The sequence below is a fragment of the Azolla caroliniana genome, unplaced genomic scaffold, assembly GCF_043228905.1.
Source record: "Azolla caroliniana isolate FFs.n. ecotype wild unplaced genomic scaffold, voAzoCaro1.0.p SCAF_844, whole genome shotgun sequence".
Taxonomy (NCBI): Eukaryota; Viridiplantae; Streptophyta; class Polypodiopsida; order Salviniales; family Salviniaceae; genus Azolla; species Azolla caroliniana.
This window is the reverse complement of record NW_028231279.1, coordinates 1-14,741: the sequence shown is the minus strand read 5'-3', so window position 1 is coordinate 14,741 and position 14,741 is coordinate 1. Positions and strand designations below refer to the sequence as shown.

General features: G+C 37.6%; 3 protein-coding genes across 4 annotated transcripts; 1 reads left to right on the top strand and 2 right to left on the bottom strand.

Moving 5' to 3' along the window:
* Positions 1-356: 356 nt before the first annotated feature.
* Positions 357-1,322, bottom strand: LOC147847583 (uncharacterized). Its single transcript, XM_087339022.1, has 2 exons — positions 979-1,322; positions 357-513 (listed from the first exon to the last, which is right to left on the bottom strand). The coding sequence occupies exons 1-2, from the start codon at positions 1,305-1,307 to the stop codon at positions 372-374; spliced, it is 471 nt and encodes a 156-aa protein (XP_087195148.1). The 5' UTR covers positions 1,308-1,322; the 3' UTR covers positions 357-371.
* Positions 1,323-4,114: 2,792 nt separating this feature from the next.
* Positions 4,115-7,664, bottom strand: LOC147847582 (ERAD-associated E3 ubiquitin-protein ligase HRD1B-like). Its single transcript, XM_087339021.1, has 6 exons — positions 6,924-7,664; positions 5,971-6,147; positions 5,744-5,893; positions 5,439-5,662; positions 4,891-5,077; positions 4,115-4,728 (listed from the first exon to the last, which is right to left on the bottom strand). Exons 1-6 carry the CDS (start codon positions 7,457-7,459, stop codon positions 4,512-4,514), a joined length of 1,491 nt encoding a protein of 496 aa, XP_087195147.1. The 5' UTR covers positions 7,460-7,664; the 3' UTR covers positions 4,115-4,511.
* Positions 7,665-9,538: 1,874 nt separating this feature from the next.
* LOC147847581 (uncharacterized) lies at positions 9,539-14,226 on the top strand. 2 transcript variants are annotated; one of them, XM_087339024.1, is made up of 5 exons: positions 9,540-9,898; positions 10,783-11,146; positions 11,637-11,707; positions 12,183-12,281; positions 13,774-14,226. In XM_087339024.1, the coding sequence occupies exons 1-5, from the start codon at positions 9,575-9,577 to the stop codon at positions 13,879-13,881; spliced, it is 966 nt and encodes a 321-aa protein (XP_087195150.1). In that variant the 5' UTR covers positions 9,540-9,574; the 3' UTR covers positions 13,882-14,226. The 2 variants fall into 2 exon arrangements, with proteins under 2 accessions (XP_087195151.1, XP_087195150.1); XM_087339025.1 differs by lacking the exon at positions 12,183-12,281 and having other exon boundaries at positions 9,539-9,898.
* The last annotated feature ends 515 nt before the right edge of the window (positions 14,227-14,741 follow it).

The window sequence follows — 14,741 nt, the reverse complement described above, 5'->3', positions numbered from 1 at the left end:
ACAAAGGTCTCTTACGCAAAGTATAGAAAGAAAAAAGCTTTTGTCTCTTTCCATAGTTTGGTTTTGTTTTTCTCAAAGTTTCTACAGTGGCTTGAATCATTTTCAATGACTACAGATATATTGTAAAGATATTCATATCTATCTGAAATAAGATTCATATTTTCAGCATTCATGCTCATTTGATATTAGTGAGAAATGCTTACTTTGTTTCCTTAGTGTGTACAAGTTTAGATAGACTCTTCTCCTATTTACTTCTTTTCCTTCTGGTTTAGTATTAACAGGTACTATCTGTAATTACTTTCTTTTTTGCTATAACCAAGCTACTATCAATGTCCAAATAATTCTTCCGTTCCTCAACTTAAATCCCAGAATTACTTCAAACCCAATAACGGTTTATGTAAAAGAGCCAGAAAAAGAGTTGAACATATTACCGCACTTTGCAGTGAAGGGAACTCCAAGTATTTCAATTCTCCGGGTTGTTCCCACAAGAAAACAAGACCACTGAATAGATCCCTGTAATGACAGAGTAACATGTCATTGTTTTTTTGTTTTTGGCCAAGTTACCATGATATCCGATAAGTAAGACAAATGTCATTCAAGTAGGAATCATGTTTTGTGTGTATAAGCGTATGTATAATCTCCCTCTTTTTCTTTGCTGTTGTCGGATAAATAACAGCAAAACTGTTATCCTTGTGTGTAGAATACTACGGTACAACTTAGGTACAACTTACCACGGGATATTATATGGGCACCACCTTGTGTGTAGAATACTACGGTACAACTTAGGTACAACTTACCACGGGATATTATATGGCGGTGCCCGTAACAAAAACAAAGCGTGCATTTTGGTGAACACAATTTACAAAAATAAACAGAAAACAGGTGCAACAATTTGACAAGTTACAACATACACTTAATAAAAGAGTGGCATATTCAGGAACCAACTTTCTAAAAACATAATTATACTCTCTCTCTTACCTGAACATAAGATGTAGGGTACTCAGAAATCGGCTACTTAGCGAATCATCATCATCATCACCTTGTTGGCGTAACAATTGGTCATTTATTGACCTCTGTGTGCAGGATACAGGGGTAGTAGTAAACCGTGGGTTAATTGATTTGTTGCGTTCCAAGGAGGGTGAAAGGAAAGAAGAAGAGGAAGATTTACAAATCAAACTACGCCGCGTATTCCTCTTGTACTTCTGATAGTAGCACTGGACAAGAGGGAGCAAGCTCTGCTGCTTCCCCACGCTCTGTGTTGGAGCGCAAACCCTAACCCTAATAGTGAAGAAGCTTGGCATGGCCATAGCTGCAGCTGGTGCTGATTCCCATACCAAAGAGCCAGTTTTTTCATGTTATTAAAAATATTTATTTCGCGAGCATGCCCCCAATTTCCTTGGGTTTTGTTAAATTCCAACAACTGCCCCTCGCCCCCTTTTTCTTCTTTAGTGTTCTCGAATGTCCTAACGAGCAAATGAATTGGGTGCGGTTCGTGTCGAGGGTCTCAAGCTCGAAACCCTCTTTAAACACCTTCAAACTCCTTTCTTAGATGCACATGTGCTAGCCAACCAATCTTTTCCAACCAACATTTATTCTCTTGCGATTGTGAATAATATTGTTTTAGGGGACGATAAACATTGTATTAATGGGCTAATCTATGGATTGTGGGCGTCACTCCCAATGGTAGAATCACAATAACACATAAAACCACGTATCTCTCCACCCAATGCAAACATATAGCCCCACGAGCTTCTTAAGTTAAATTAACTTAGACACACACATGATCATTTAAGGAACTACGAATATTTTTGCCTATGAAGTGGAGGGGTATCACTCACATTGTATACATTTTACATAGTTGTTGAAGCATGATATATTAATGGGGAAAAAAGGTATTATGCATCTCAAGATATGACGTGTTTAGTTTGCCCTTATCTCGGCGTAAGTTGGACACTTGCATGAAAAGTGGTACTCATCCTCTACCTCTATGTGGCATAGTCTACATATCCTTTCCTCTCTAGGGACTCCATTAGTATGACCATTCTCAATCTCAAGTTGGTGACATGATATTCTAAGTTGTCCAATGACCACCCTTAGTGCATTTGGTAAGAATGCATCTAGATATTTTGGTCATGTAATAAAACCTAACTTAGAGAAATGCATGAAGTGTTCCTTATAATACAACATTTTAGATGGGAGTGGCTCTAGTGGGGTGATCCATTTATACCAAGTGTAAATTTGCCATATTTCTTGGTGTATTACTTTATTACAATCCTCATGAGAGATTAAAGTATTGTCAATCGCGTGGTTGTACCCAAGGGGGAGTAGGTTATTAATGTCTAGACCGTTTGCAAGACTCACCATCATGCCATACCATGAACTAGTATAGCCAAACTCATATAGTGATTGAGATGCCTCAAAGACTTGATGAGATATCCTATCATGTGGTTGGTTGTGTATCCTATGAATAAAGACTACGAGTTGAAAGGTGCTTCTACAACAATAGGAACTACAAGGCAAATGTCCATATCTGAATTGCTCAAAACCATTGATACAATCATTGGATTACTCGAAACATCAGCTCAATTAGATTATTCAAAACCATTGCTTTTCATGGTTATGTTAACCTTCATTAAAAAGCCTAATGTGTTGTGACATGATGTAAACGTTAAAACATTATTTCAATGACAAATACTAGTATTACATGATTATTAGCATATTGATGGTGCCTTCTATATTATCCAAGATAATAACATAATAAACATGCCAACTTCATGAACATATATAGTCTGCACTCTAACCATCATTCTACTTATTCACACAATAAATTTGGAAAGGTTAGCTTGACTTGGATATATAGAAGGTTAGCTTCTAGGAAGAAAATAAAAGATTGATCATAATATTTGCCAATAATTTCCAAAGATTGGACCATTTTATTAAATTGTTGACTTCAATTTAAAATAAATTGTAAGATCCATCTTTTTGTTTTCTGATCCTGCATAGCATGATACTTTGAATATTTTTCCTACTTTAGAAATAGAATGACAATCAAGTTTAATACTTCAGAATCACATCAAAACAGCTCTTCATCACATAGCAATTACATTAAACCAAAATTTCTGCTAGTTAACAAGTCAATCATGCTAAGTTTTTTAGTTTTCATCGTGTACACCACTGGATTTATCATTCATTGTCCTTGCTGGTAAGCAGTTCAAGCCAAATCATTCTACATGCATTTTGAGGAATTGCAAAGGAAAAAAGACTTCCAACTCCATATTTAGGACACTTCGCTTATGCATATGAACATATCTCCATTTTTTGTATTTCTCCCTAACGGTCAAGTAGCACATGCTCCCACTTGTATTTACAACATTTATCACGCAACATCTAATGAAATTATATTGAAACTTCCAAATATAAACCATATATCATTTTGATAAAGAAGGATAACAAATTACACTTTCTTTCAACCTTAAAGCTTTTAAATGCTCCATTTTCGTGCCAGACTTTTCACTCTTATTGATTCTTCTTATCATGTGTGCAAAACTTGAAGCTCCCTTTTCTCAATGGTAAAGATGTGAACCTTTAAAAAGGAATATAATCCACACTTAGTGTTACCATGCAATTGATAAATATGCAATTCAGAAGGGGCAAAAAGAAAACAAAGAACTTCAAAATACAATTACGATACACAATAGGCAGGCAATATCTCAACACTTGGAAGTGTTCCTAGTGAAAGGGTCAAATTCTAACACAGATAATTTTCTTTACCTCCAAGGTACATGACATGCTGCATTCAAAGATGCGCACTAGGCCAAGTTATGATATGAGGTCTCCAACAATAAGTTTTGACTTTATATGCTGATTTGGAAAGAGACAGAAAAATTCAGAACTTGTAGCCAAGGCAGCACATAAAAGCTGACATTTACTCGGGTAATAAAGAACATTCGTATTGAAATCCGCATCACTGATAAAGTCTCATTTTCTATTAGCAACTTTCTAGCTTCTCTACAATGCTAGACCAGTTGAAATCAGTGGGACATGTAGAATGTCAAAGATTCACAATTATTAAACATGGAAAATTCTTCTTTCCCGTTTTACAATACTAAATATCGCAGCTGAACTGAAATAAAAATAAAATAATAAAAAACCCATGAACTCACCCAAACAGCTTACACATCCTTTTTACAATGAAACAATAACTGCCAGAGAGATAGAAAAGATGGAACATGAAACATGTTATGGATCTGGGAACAAATTTTGAGAGAGAGAGAGAGAAGGGAGGGAGAAACCATAAAGGTCAAATGAAAAAAATGACCAGAGCTGGAAATGAGGCATTATTTCCTAAGCTGCCTTTGATTGTAAATTTGTGTATCACTGGCAGGCACTTAAAATAAGGCTCATTGCTAATATGTTACTCTAGAATCAGAAGTGTTTGTGATAGGTAAGGCTCAGGTATTAACAAATGGTTCTTAGAGATAGACGATGGAGGGACTTAACTTGTGTCCATTTTACCTTGACACATCATCAGCTGGCGCTTTTCCCTTGAGATCATTAGAATGATGCCCTTTGCGACTGTTGCTACTAGAGGGAGATGAAGAGTCCCTATTTATATGCCCTGAAGGCTCAGTTGGTTGAGCCTCACCTGTAGTGGCATTTTCATTGACTGTCTGTCCAACTGTTGCTGCTAAATATGTTTGTGGAACATAGTAAAGGTACGCAGGGTACCTAAGAAAACCCATAATGTGACATCATAAGATGTTCAGAATCTACTACCAAAAACATGCATAGATCCTAGTCCATCGTCAAGAAACATTCAACATCTAGTACAACAGATAGGGATTTTGAGCTATTTATAGAAACTTAAATCCATAGTTTTGAATAGTATACCCGATCAATTCTCGACCATGCAGTGCAGGGTAAACAAAAGAACTTTGGTATTGAGCGGCGGCTGCTGCGGCTGCTTGTAGTCGAGCTACCTCAGGCACCACATATGTAGCCTCAGATGGCATTAGACTTTGTGCTTGATCATGTTGTCGAGCACTGATTCCATTCCTCTCACCCGTGGCATCTCTAGCTGCAAAGGCATCACATCTTCTAATCAACTCTACAACTTGGTTCTTTAGAGTTTACAGGCTTAGAATAAAATCTACAATTTGGTTCTTACATGCTTAGACCAACTTTTCAAATGGTGTTCTTCACATTCTTTAATTTAGTTCTCTAAGGCTTGCATATTTAGAATTCAATCCAAAAACTCCTACTTATTAACATCTTAAAATCAACTCTGTAAATCTACTCTTTACATCTTAGCATTAACCCAACATCTAAGCTGCATTCCACCATTGCACCTTCAATATGCGCTAAAAGCCTTTCTTTCTTTCCTTCTTTTCACAGCCAAGTTCTCTACAAAGTGCATGCTTCTGGAAGGAGAAGAAAACCTTCTAGTGGTCGATATTGTTGTCGTGGTAATACTGGTGCCCTTCCATCTCCACCAACAGCAGATTGTCCACTTTCAGGAGCAACAACTGGAGCCCTGCATGTGGGACATGTTTGTTGCCTTTCCAACCATGATCTCAAGCAGTGCACATGAAATAGATGGCCACAAAGCAGCTTCTTTGCTGTCACCATCTCCTCGCGGCATATTATGCATGTAGCATCACTCCTAAACATATATAATCTTCAGAAAACAAAGATAAAATTCAAGACATGAAATAAAAGACAAATGCTTGTTGCAAGAATGGACCTGCTAAGTTCTTCTGGGGTTGCATCAGGAAATCGTTCGTTCATATTTGAAGTTATTTTCCGGTAACGGATGAAGTCAGAAACTCTAGATTTGAAGTTACGGAATGTTTCATAAAGTTCCCGCACAAGATGCAATGGTAAACCATAGTTTCTGTGCACATTAATTTCATAGCTCAGACATCTAAAACAATCTGAATGACACAAGTCAGTGTAAGAAGTGGTACTCACATGAAGATCACTAGAAAGAAGACTAAATAAAGTGAGAGGTGAAGAAGATCTCGCACAAGCTCCAAGTAGAAAGTGAAAACGGCTTTGTTTTCCCATTGCCCTTCAAAGAACATATCACAGGCATAAAATGCATATTTAAGAAATATGGCTATTGTCGAAGTTGCCAAAATCATATACCTGCAAAAGAAATCCACTAAATCAGAAGAACTTTAAATATTATATCAATGTGCTAAATGCACTTTCGAGTTCCATTGGTCTTCTGACAACACAAAACCAAAGTTGACAATTATTGTAGAATCCATACGTTTTATTTATTCATGACCAGAAGTCGATGCAGGGTATTTTGGTGACTACTGATGGTTGACATGCTAATGTAGATACGTGGATTCTACAATATTCCCAAAATTCTAATATGTGGTGCATGATGACTGAAAACATTCTTTACGAATATATTCATGCATAATGTATCCCACCAACTTAGAGCCCTGTAAAGTATGATACATACAGAAATTCTTTTAAGATGTCTTTTCCCTGTTAGATTGTTTTTACATGAGTACTCTAAAACATTTCATTCTTATATTTTGATTCTCACCAATTTGGGTTCAGAAATATTTGGATCTTTTTATTAGTTTAATGCAAAAACTCTTTCATGTTCTGGCATTATGTGACAAATATTTTGTTCCAGAAAACAATAACAACAAATCATTGTTCTTAAAACTAGAGATGGAGAACTGAAACGCAAATTTCTCTTTATTTTGACTGATTCCATTCAGACATATTTCGCTTATCAAAAACAGGGATAAGGAGTTTCCTTTGCTAAAAGGAAATTTCTATTCGTTTCATGCAGAAATAAAATTCAATTCACTTTGATTTCTAATCAAGAAAACGGATTTGGTTTACTTAATCAATCACTGAACAACATCAAAAGACCTGATCAAGAAATGCCCACTTACTCGAAAGCAAAGAGAAGGGCAACTGAGGGGCGCCGTGTTTGCAAGAGTGAGGAGATGCAACCATAGAGGAACATAGAGTCAAGCACAAGGAGCAAAACAAGGAATGAGACCATACGAACATGAGAGAGTCTTGATGCTGATGGAGTGGTTTCGATGAACTCAACCCTCTTCTGAGCAAGCCAATGGAAGGCCTTAATAAACAAAAGAAGAGTCACCATAGCAACAAAAACCACGTTAAACTCCTCTCTAAATATAGTCATAGCGAAAAGGATTTCCATGAGCTCACGCCATGATTGTTCATTGAGTCGTTCAATCTCAGCCTCACGAAGGCGTCCAAGGAAGATGAGTTTGAGAGCTTGCCAGACCAAGCAGAGGAGGACGAGGGCCATGTTGGAGAGGAGAACGAGACTAATTTTGGAGGTAGCCAGGTAGAGCATAGCTGGGTAAAACTGGCGACGACTTTGAAAAGCATGGAAAACCACAGCTGCCGCCCCAACAGCACTGGCAGTGGCATATGTCCTCAGCTTCACCATCATGCACAAGTGTAACAAAAAAGATGCCTTTGTTAAACCCCGATTCTGATTTCAGTTAGGAATCTGATTTCCACGTTCTCACTGATTCTGCTTCTGCGAATTCCTACCTTTTCTTCTTCTTTCTACCTTTTCCTTCTTCTTCTTTTGATCGTTCTCCTGTATGTGTTTCACTGTGGCTGCTCCCCTGTCAGAAATTGCTGTCGTGTTTCAAGCCTGAACACTCCGTAAAAAAACTATGACTTTTTGTCTAAATTTGGATTCTTTTGATTCTGATCTTCGAATGCTATTTATTATTCTGATTTTAATAAATTCTTCTTTGGCTTCTTGTGATCTTCTTCTTCAATTCTTCGATTGCCTTGTTTTTCTTCTTGTTGAGACCTTCTATGTTTATCTATATTGCTCCTTCATTTCTCTTCTTATGGTCGTCTCTGTCTATCTCTATCTGTCTGTTGGTCTGGATCGTTGAAACTCCAAACCTAGAGCGCAGACAACATAGATCGCACCTTGACAGAGAAATGAAAGAACTCAGTTCATACCATTCCTGTTTTACCTACCGTCGATTTTCTCTGCCTTGGCTTTCTAACTAAAAAATCCAGGAGATTCAGAAAATTACTGGCCGAACCTTAGCAGAGAAAGAAGCAGACGAAGAGGCCAAAAGGGGGGGGGGGGGGTCTGATCACAGAATCGCAAGCCCTTCTTATTAGCTTCCTTTTCTATTCTCGTGGTCGTCGTCTTCTTCAGATCTCCGGGCTTGTCGCTTTCCTTTGTACACAAGACGCAAACAAAAAAACTCAAACCCTAAAAAAACAGACACACAAACCCTAACCCTAAAAAAGAACCAGACTTCAACACGCACAGGCAGAGAGAGAGAGAGAGAGAGAGAGGCGAGAGCAGAGCCTTCTTTCAATATACGTCAGCTGTATGACGTGGCGCCTGGGTATTGGCTAGACGTGTGTGCATCTGGCCAATTGGTCTCTCTCTCTCACACACACACACACACTCTCTCTCTCTCTCTCTTCTCTCTCACACACACACACTCTCTCTCTCTCTCTCTTCTCTCTCACACACACACACACTCTCTCTCTCTCTCTCTTCTCTCTCACACACACACACGCTCTCGGTGAATAAACTTAAGCTCTTCTTCTTTCTTGCGTGTGTAGGTGCATTCGCCAACATTCTTACCATTCGAGTATGGAAAAAACACGCTCGAAGTATGGTAAATACCATACTTTTGCACTCATTATTTATTATAAGGTAATTTTTCTTTAAGGGTAAGGAAGTTAAGGTAAAAAGTGTAAAAACAAACACAAGAATGTTTGGGCTAAGCACGAATATTACATACTATGTGTGTGTGTGTGTGTGTGTGTGTGTGTGTGTGTGTGTGTGTGTGTGTGACATGTGTGATGTATGTATGTGCGTGTTGTGGAGCCTGAATATGTATGTACATATGTATACATACACACAGGGGCGGGGGAGAGAGAGACATTCATACATTATTACATACTCTTAGCTACTTGCCCAAATTCGCTGGGCTTGAGTTGATGGTTCCAAATTCCCTTCCCAATAACATTGCGGCAAAGCACGAGTTTCTATGCAATAGAGAGACGGCACCCACCATCTTTCGTCATTTCAAGGATTCCAGACTCAATAAAACCGTATCCTATAAAACATACCGGAAAGTCGTTATCTTTTATATATACATGTTTTTTTCGAACAAGCGTTACTTCTCTTTGACTAGTTAGTGGGCATGGTCCTGGTTTACTCTGCAAAAACATCGAAAGCTGTGAATTTTGGGAGAAACCAAAGTGCGAACTTGGACCATGCATGGGCGCCCAATTGGCACTTTTCTGTGTTTAACATGGACCCTTGTATCAATACGGATCGAGATGACATTCTACGGCCAAACAAGGGAGGAATAATTAATCATTCTTTTTGTTAAAGATCCATATCCATGTAGCAAGAAACACACACTGTGTTTTTGTGGGTACAGTATTTAGTAATTACTACCATCCATTCCATTCCATCCATTCATTCATTATTTGTGTTGAGCAACTGAACTGAGATTCGAACCCACCACCCAACCCCTTACCCCTTCGCCTTCCGACCATAATCAAAGCGATGGTTCTGCTTCTTCCTTCCCTCACTCTGCATCTTCCTGCCCATGTCCCACGGCATCTCCTGTCTAACCCTAACCCTAACCCTAATCCTAGCCCTTGCCCTTGCCCTTTCCCTGCATCCGCAATACCGTCGCCATCCCTCTCTTTCAATCGAAGATGTCAGCTCCGCTATGGATCCTCTAGGCTTCATGCACCTCTATCCATCAAGAGAAACATTCTCCTCTCCGCTGCTTCCAACGATTCCTCCTCCTCTACCTCCGGGGAAACTGAGGTCTTCCAAGGCGTTTATGGACCCTGGTCGATCGATTCTGCTGATATACGCGAGGTCTCTCTCTCTCTCTCTCTCTCTCTGTCTCAGTTTTATTATGGCTTTTTTACTAAATCAGCATATGAAGTAAGATTACTGTAAACTTTTTTCAACATCGATGATGGATGATTACATTGATTATGAATAAGAACCTTTGTCTGCATAATTAGGATGTATAAAGGTAGGAAAATTGCGTTTAGCTAGGTCGTTTTCTCCATTTGTTGTGTTTTAAGTCTTTGAAATAAGGACATCACAACTTTGCATCCTCTCCTGTAGTTGAAAGATGAAGAATATCATTAAATGAAGCAAGAGATGACAGAATATTATTGATTCTAGTATCTTTTCTGGGAAATTATGTGTCGTATGATCATATTATAAACATGTAATTAGATAATTATTAAATGCTCAAAATCAGGAAATTTATTGAGGTTTCAAATGTTCATGGAGAGAACTGCAATTTAGTACCATTAAAAATCTCAAGTAATTTTTTTTACGTGTCTATGAGTGTTTGCAACCTCAGGCTAACTATTCCTCTCCTGCTTGCAATTTGATTCCGTCCCATTGCAATTATTTCCAGAATGAGAGTCTAGCTATATCCCACCTCTTCAAGTGTTGTTGTTCAGGTCTACATATCTTTGTTGCTCAAAGTTTGCATCTTTGAGGCTAATGTAGAATATAATTCGTCCTAGAGAGAGATTGCATGCTGCTAGTTTTCTGGTGATAGAAGCCAGCAGAGAAGGCTTCTAATTTGTTTACAATTTTGCAGTGCACACATGATTTATTGATAATTATTTCATACCCGTATTTCATTATGGATATGGGCAAAGCAGTAAATTTAACCGATGTTCGTTTTGAAGTTTCTCTCATAGAAAATCCTTTCTAAAAAGCATCCTTGAGTGCAGGTTTTTTTATACAGAGCAGGGCTGGTGACAACAGCTGTTGCATTTGTCACAGCTGCATCAAGAGCCTTTTTACCGAAGGATAGCTTGCTATATGTGACTGTAGAGAATGGTTCAGACATCTTATATGGGGTTGGTGCTGGAGGATTGGGCATTTCGTTGCTTCTCATCCATATATATGTAACGCCAATCAAGAGAGCATTGCAACTGCTGTGGGGAGCTGGTGTACTAGGCTCAGTAGTGGTAGCTTTGAAGTTTGCAGCACCTGAACATGAGAGTCTTGTGAATTATGTGGTACAAAACCAGTGGGCAATATGGCTAGTTGGACCTCTATTTGCAGCCTTGACTGGACTGGTGTTTAAAGAAGGTGCATACACTATTGATTGCAATTTTTAAATTCCGCCTGTGTTATTTTGTAGAAGTTCTTGAAGTATTTTCTGTGGAAAAGCTGTTTTTAGACCAATGACATGACAAGAGAACTCAGAACATCTTCCAGTGGATTGATTTAATTGCGCCTTTCTTATTTCGTATAATTTCCCAAAAGTATGATCAACACATTTATCATTGATGTGATGACTAGAGAAACATAAAACATTTTCCAGCAGATTCAACCATTTATTTTACTCTTCATCATGGAACCATGGATTCTAGATGTTTCTCATTGATACTTGACTCTGAAGAGTTCAATTTTTGCTGTTCCTGTGTGTGAGATACTGTGAAAGCCTTATAATCATATTGACATCGTTGCAATAATTGCCTGAATATAAACAATTTGGCATGCAGTCTAAATGTTTGCAAGTTCTTAGAAGCATTATAAGTCAGAGTACCAATTAATTAAGCTTTCTAATACCTCACAGGGCTATGCTATGGAAAATTGGAGGCTGCAATTTTGGTTTTTATCATCCCATCTCTTCTGCTGGGACATCTGGTATACTTGTTTTTATTAGATTCATGTAAAAGAAGGCAAAAAAATATAGTTTGGTTTGAATTCCATGGCATGTAGAAATGTCGAGAACAAGATGATATGCTCATAGTTTAGAATACATTTTAGAATAATCTGAAGTATTTTAAAATTTAAGAAGTATTTAACATATTTTACAAGTATTCTAAGTATTCTACACGTATTCTAAGTATTTAACATATTTTATCTATAAAATACGTATTCTTAAGTATTTTAAAAAGAAACTTAGAATACTTGGCATACGTATTCTATACGTATTGTATGCTAAGTATCTACAACAGTGGATATGCTCATTGTAGAATGGAGAAACTGTATAGAGGCGGGCTAGGATTAAGACATGAGTGACATGTTGAATGTCCTAAGAATATTGCTTGGGAGCTAATTTAGAGGACAATGAAATTTAATTTTATGCTGATGTCTTTGGTGCATGTATGGATCATAGTCAGGGTTGTTGGATGGAAATGCTGAGCTTCCGTTGCTGTTTACTTGGATGACATTGTTCATAGTATTTACTGCTAGAAAATTTACCCAGCCAATCAAGGTATAGCTCATTGCTTTTTCCTTTACGCAATCTGGTTAGACATTACATTCCTAATTTCTAGCCAACTGGAGACAAATGTTCTTGAAAATTTTGAATGTTTTCTTCTCAACAAGAGACATGCATTCTAGGAAATTGTTCTACAGCTGTATGAATGATATTTGAAAAGGATGTTATATGGGGAATTTTAGTCTTTTGGATGCAAAGATGTATTGTGATAGTGGTTGTGATGATATATTTAGGTTCATAAATAGTCAAAAAGGACATACAAAGCATTCTCATATTTGCATATCAGGAATGGGGGGCATATCATTGAAGTTGATATTTTATTTAACCTTTAACAAAGTATACAGGACAAATTAGCAAACAATATTGTGGCTGCCTAAATATCTGCCCTGATCTCAGGATTTATGATTAAAATATACTAGTACTGAGACCATTCCTACTCAACTTAATAGTCTCAACCTGCAAGGATGGTGAAGTCAAAGAAGATGTAGTTGAAGCTTAGGGCCGGCTAAGGATGCCTGGATTTTAATTGATGAAAAATAATTACACATTCCAGCTGAAGGTCAATTGATTATGAGAGAATGATATTGTTATATGGTTTTGTTTAGATTTTCTTCGATCTGGGAGTTTTTGCAGAGATGGTTGTGAATTCATTCCTTTCCAAACAGCATAGCATTTTTGGGCAAATCTGTAGGTTGGGGAGGCTTTTTATTTAACAATTGGTCTCATTGCAATATTTTCTGGACACATTACACCCAGGATGGTGCGATATGCTATCCTTTGATTCATCATATTTGGCATATCTCATTGGTTATGTAACATTTCCCTGGGTTATGCAGAAAGAAAGAAAAGAAAGGAAGTATGTGTGATGAATTTGAACCCATGTGGTGTTCTTTCATAGCATGCCTGCTAGTGTCAGACTTTATCCAGCTTAATGGCCTCATATAGATATCGATTTCCACCATTAGAAGATTTAGCAGCGTCTTGGGGATTGTGATTGGAGATACAGGGTTGAAGAAATGGTGCATTAACCGCCAGCATCATGTGGGTCATTTGACCAGCTAATTGAATGTACCCAAAAAGAAAGAAAAAGAAAGGAAATATGTGATGAATTTGAACCCATGTGACGCTCTATCAGAGCATGCCTGCTAGTACCAGACATTATCCAGCTTAATGACCTCATACACATACCAATTTCCACCATTAGAAGATTCAGTAAAGTGTCTTGGGGATTGTGATTGGAGATCAAGGTTTGAAGTAATGATGCATTAACCCCCAGCATAATGTGGGTGGAGAAGAATGCCCCAAGAACAGAGAAAGCAGTCAGATATAAGTCCATCTATCAAGTTTCAAGAGTGTATAATGATGGCTACAGCCTAGGAGTAATCAAAGGCAATCAGATTCAATTCCATTTCTTAAATTGGTGTTTCTTTTGAACTACCATGATGATTTGGTTCATGCCTTGACATTTGCCTTGTTGAATTGGCAGGATGACCTTGGGGACAAATCAATATTTATGTTCAATGCACTTCCTGAAGAAGAAAAGGACTCTCTTCTGAGGCGTTTGCAAGAGGAGCGCAGAATAGGGAAGGAATAAATTTTCTTAAGGCATCCTTCTTGGAAGAAAGATCGAACACTCGCATACCTTGTATTTATTTGTACAATAATAGTATACTATTCTCAATTATGAAAATAGAGACCATGATGAAAGTCATGTGTGGAAAGAGGAAATTAGAAAACAGCCTAAGAAATAAAAGAGAGCCAAAAGTCGAAAATGTGATGACATCCCTAGCGAGTTCTAATTTGCCCTAAACATGTCCTGCTTATCCTGGGTATAAGATAAAACTTTATTGATGAATGTATTCTTTGACTTACTCTGACATTGATTCTGAAGCCTTTCGTAATTTTATTTCTAGTTAAGACAGTAAAGTTATTTTTGCCTCGGTACGACTTAATTTGATTTCTGCTTTTTCTTTAAAAAAGGATACTGGGAGCGAAGAGAGACCAAAGGAGGAACAATTATTCGAGAAATGATTATTGCCAGTTTTCCTTTTTAAGTGAATGAAATGTTAGGAAATAATGAGAGACGATCACAAAGATTGAGGAATTCACCAGGAAATTAAGAGATGTTTGTTCTCTAGATAGCAAACAACGCAAATCTGTATTTTATGATACTGGGACTGTTGTCTCAATCAGTGATCACAATTTGAAATATACTATATATACAGGAAAACCTTGCATTCAGTTTTGCTATAGTGAACTTTGGCAGCTGTTCCGAGATCAGGGCCTGGCTGGAGTAGTGATGTCTATTGCTTGGGTATACGAATAGGCTTTAGTGATGGCTATGGCTTCTGTGAATGAAGACTATGCCTAACTACATTTATTGTGATGAATTATAAATTAAAGCAAATAGATTATGAAAGACAACAAGGAAATAGACTCATCTAATAGATTTAA

Coding starts and splice junctions, on each gene's coding strand:
- LOC147847583 (XM_087339022.1), bottom strand. CDS start 1,307: ATGGCCATGCCAAGCTTCTTCACTATTAGGGTTAGGGTTTGCGCTCCA. Junction 514..978: donor ACCCTACATCTTATGTTCAG/GTAAGAGAGAGA, acceptor CTGTCATTACAG/GGATCTATTCAGTGGTCTTG.
- LOC147847582 (XM_087339021.1), bottom strand. CDS start 7,459: ATGATGGTGAAGCTGAGGACATATGCCACTGCCAGTGCTGTTGGGGCG. Junction 6,148..6,923: donor GCCCTTCTCTTTGCTTTCGA/GTAAGTGGGCAT, acceptor TTTCTTTTGCAG/GTATATGATTTTGGCAACTT. Junction 5,663..5,743: donor ACCCCAGAAGAACTTAGCAG/GTCCATTCTTGC, acceptor ATATATGTTTAG/GAGTGATGCTACATGCATAA.
- LOC147847581 (XM_087339024.1), top strand. CDS start 9,575: ATGGTTCTGCTTCTTCCTTCCCTCACTCTGCATCTTCCTGCCCATGTC. Junction 11,147..11,636: donor TGGACTGGTGTTTAAAGAAG/GTGCATACACTA, acceptor AATACCTCACAG/GGCTATGCTATGGAAAATTG. Junction 11,708..12,182: donor CTCTTCTGCTGGGACATCTG/GTATACTTGTTT, acceptor TATGGATCATAG/TCAGGGTTGTTGGATGGAAA.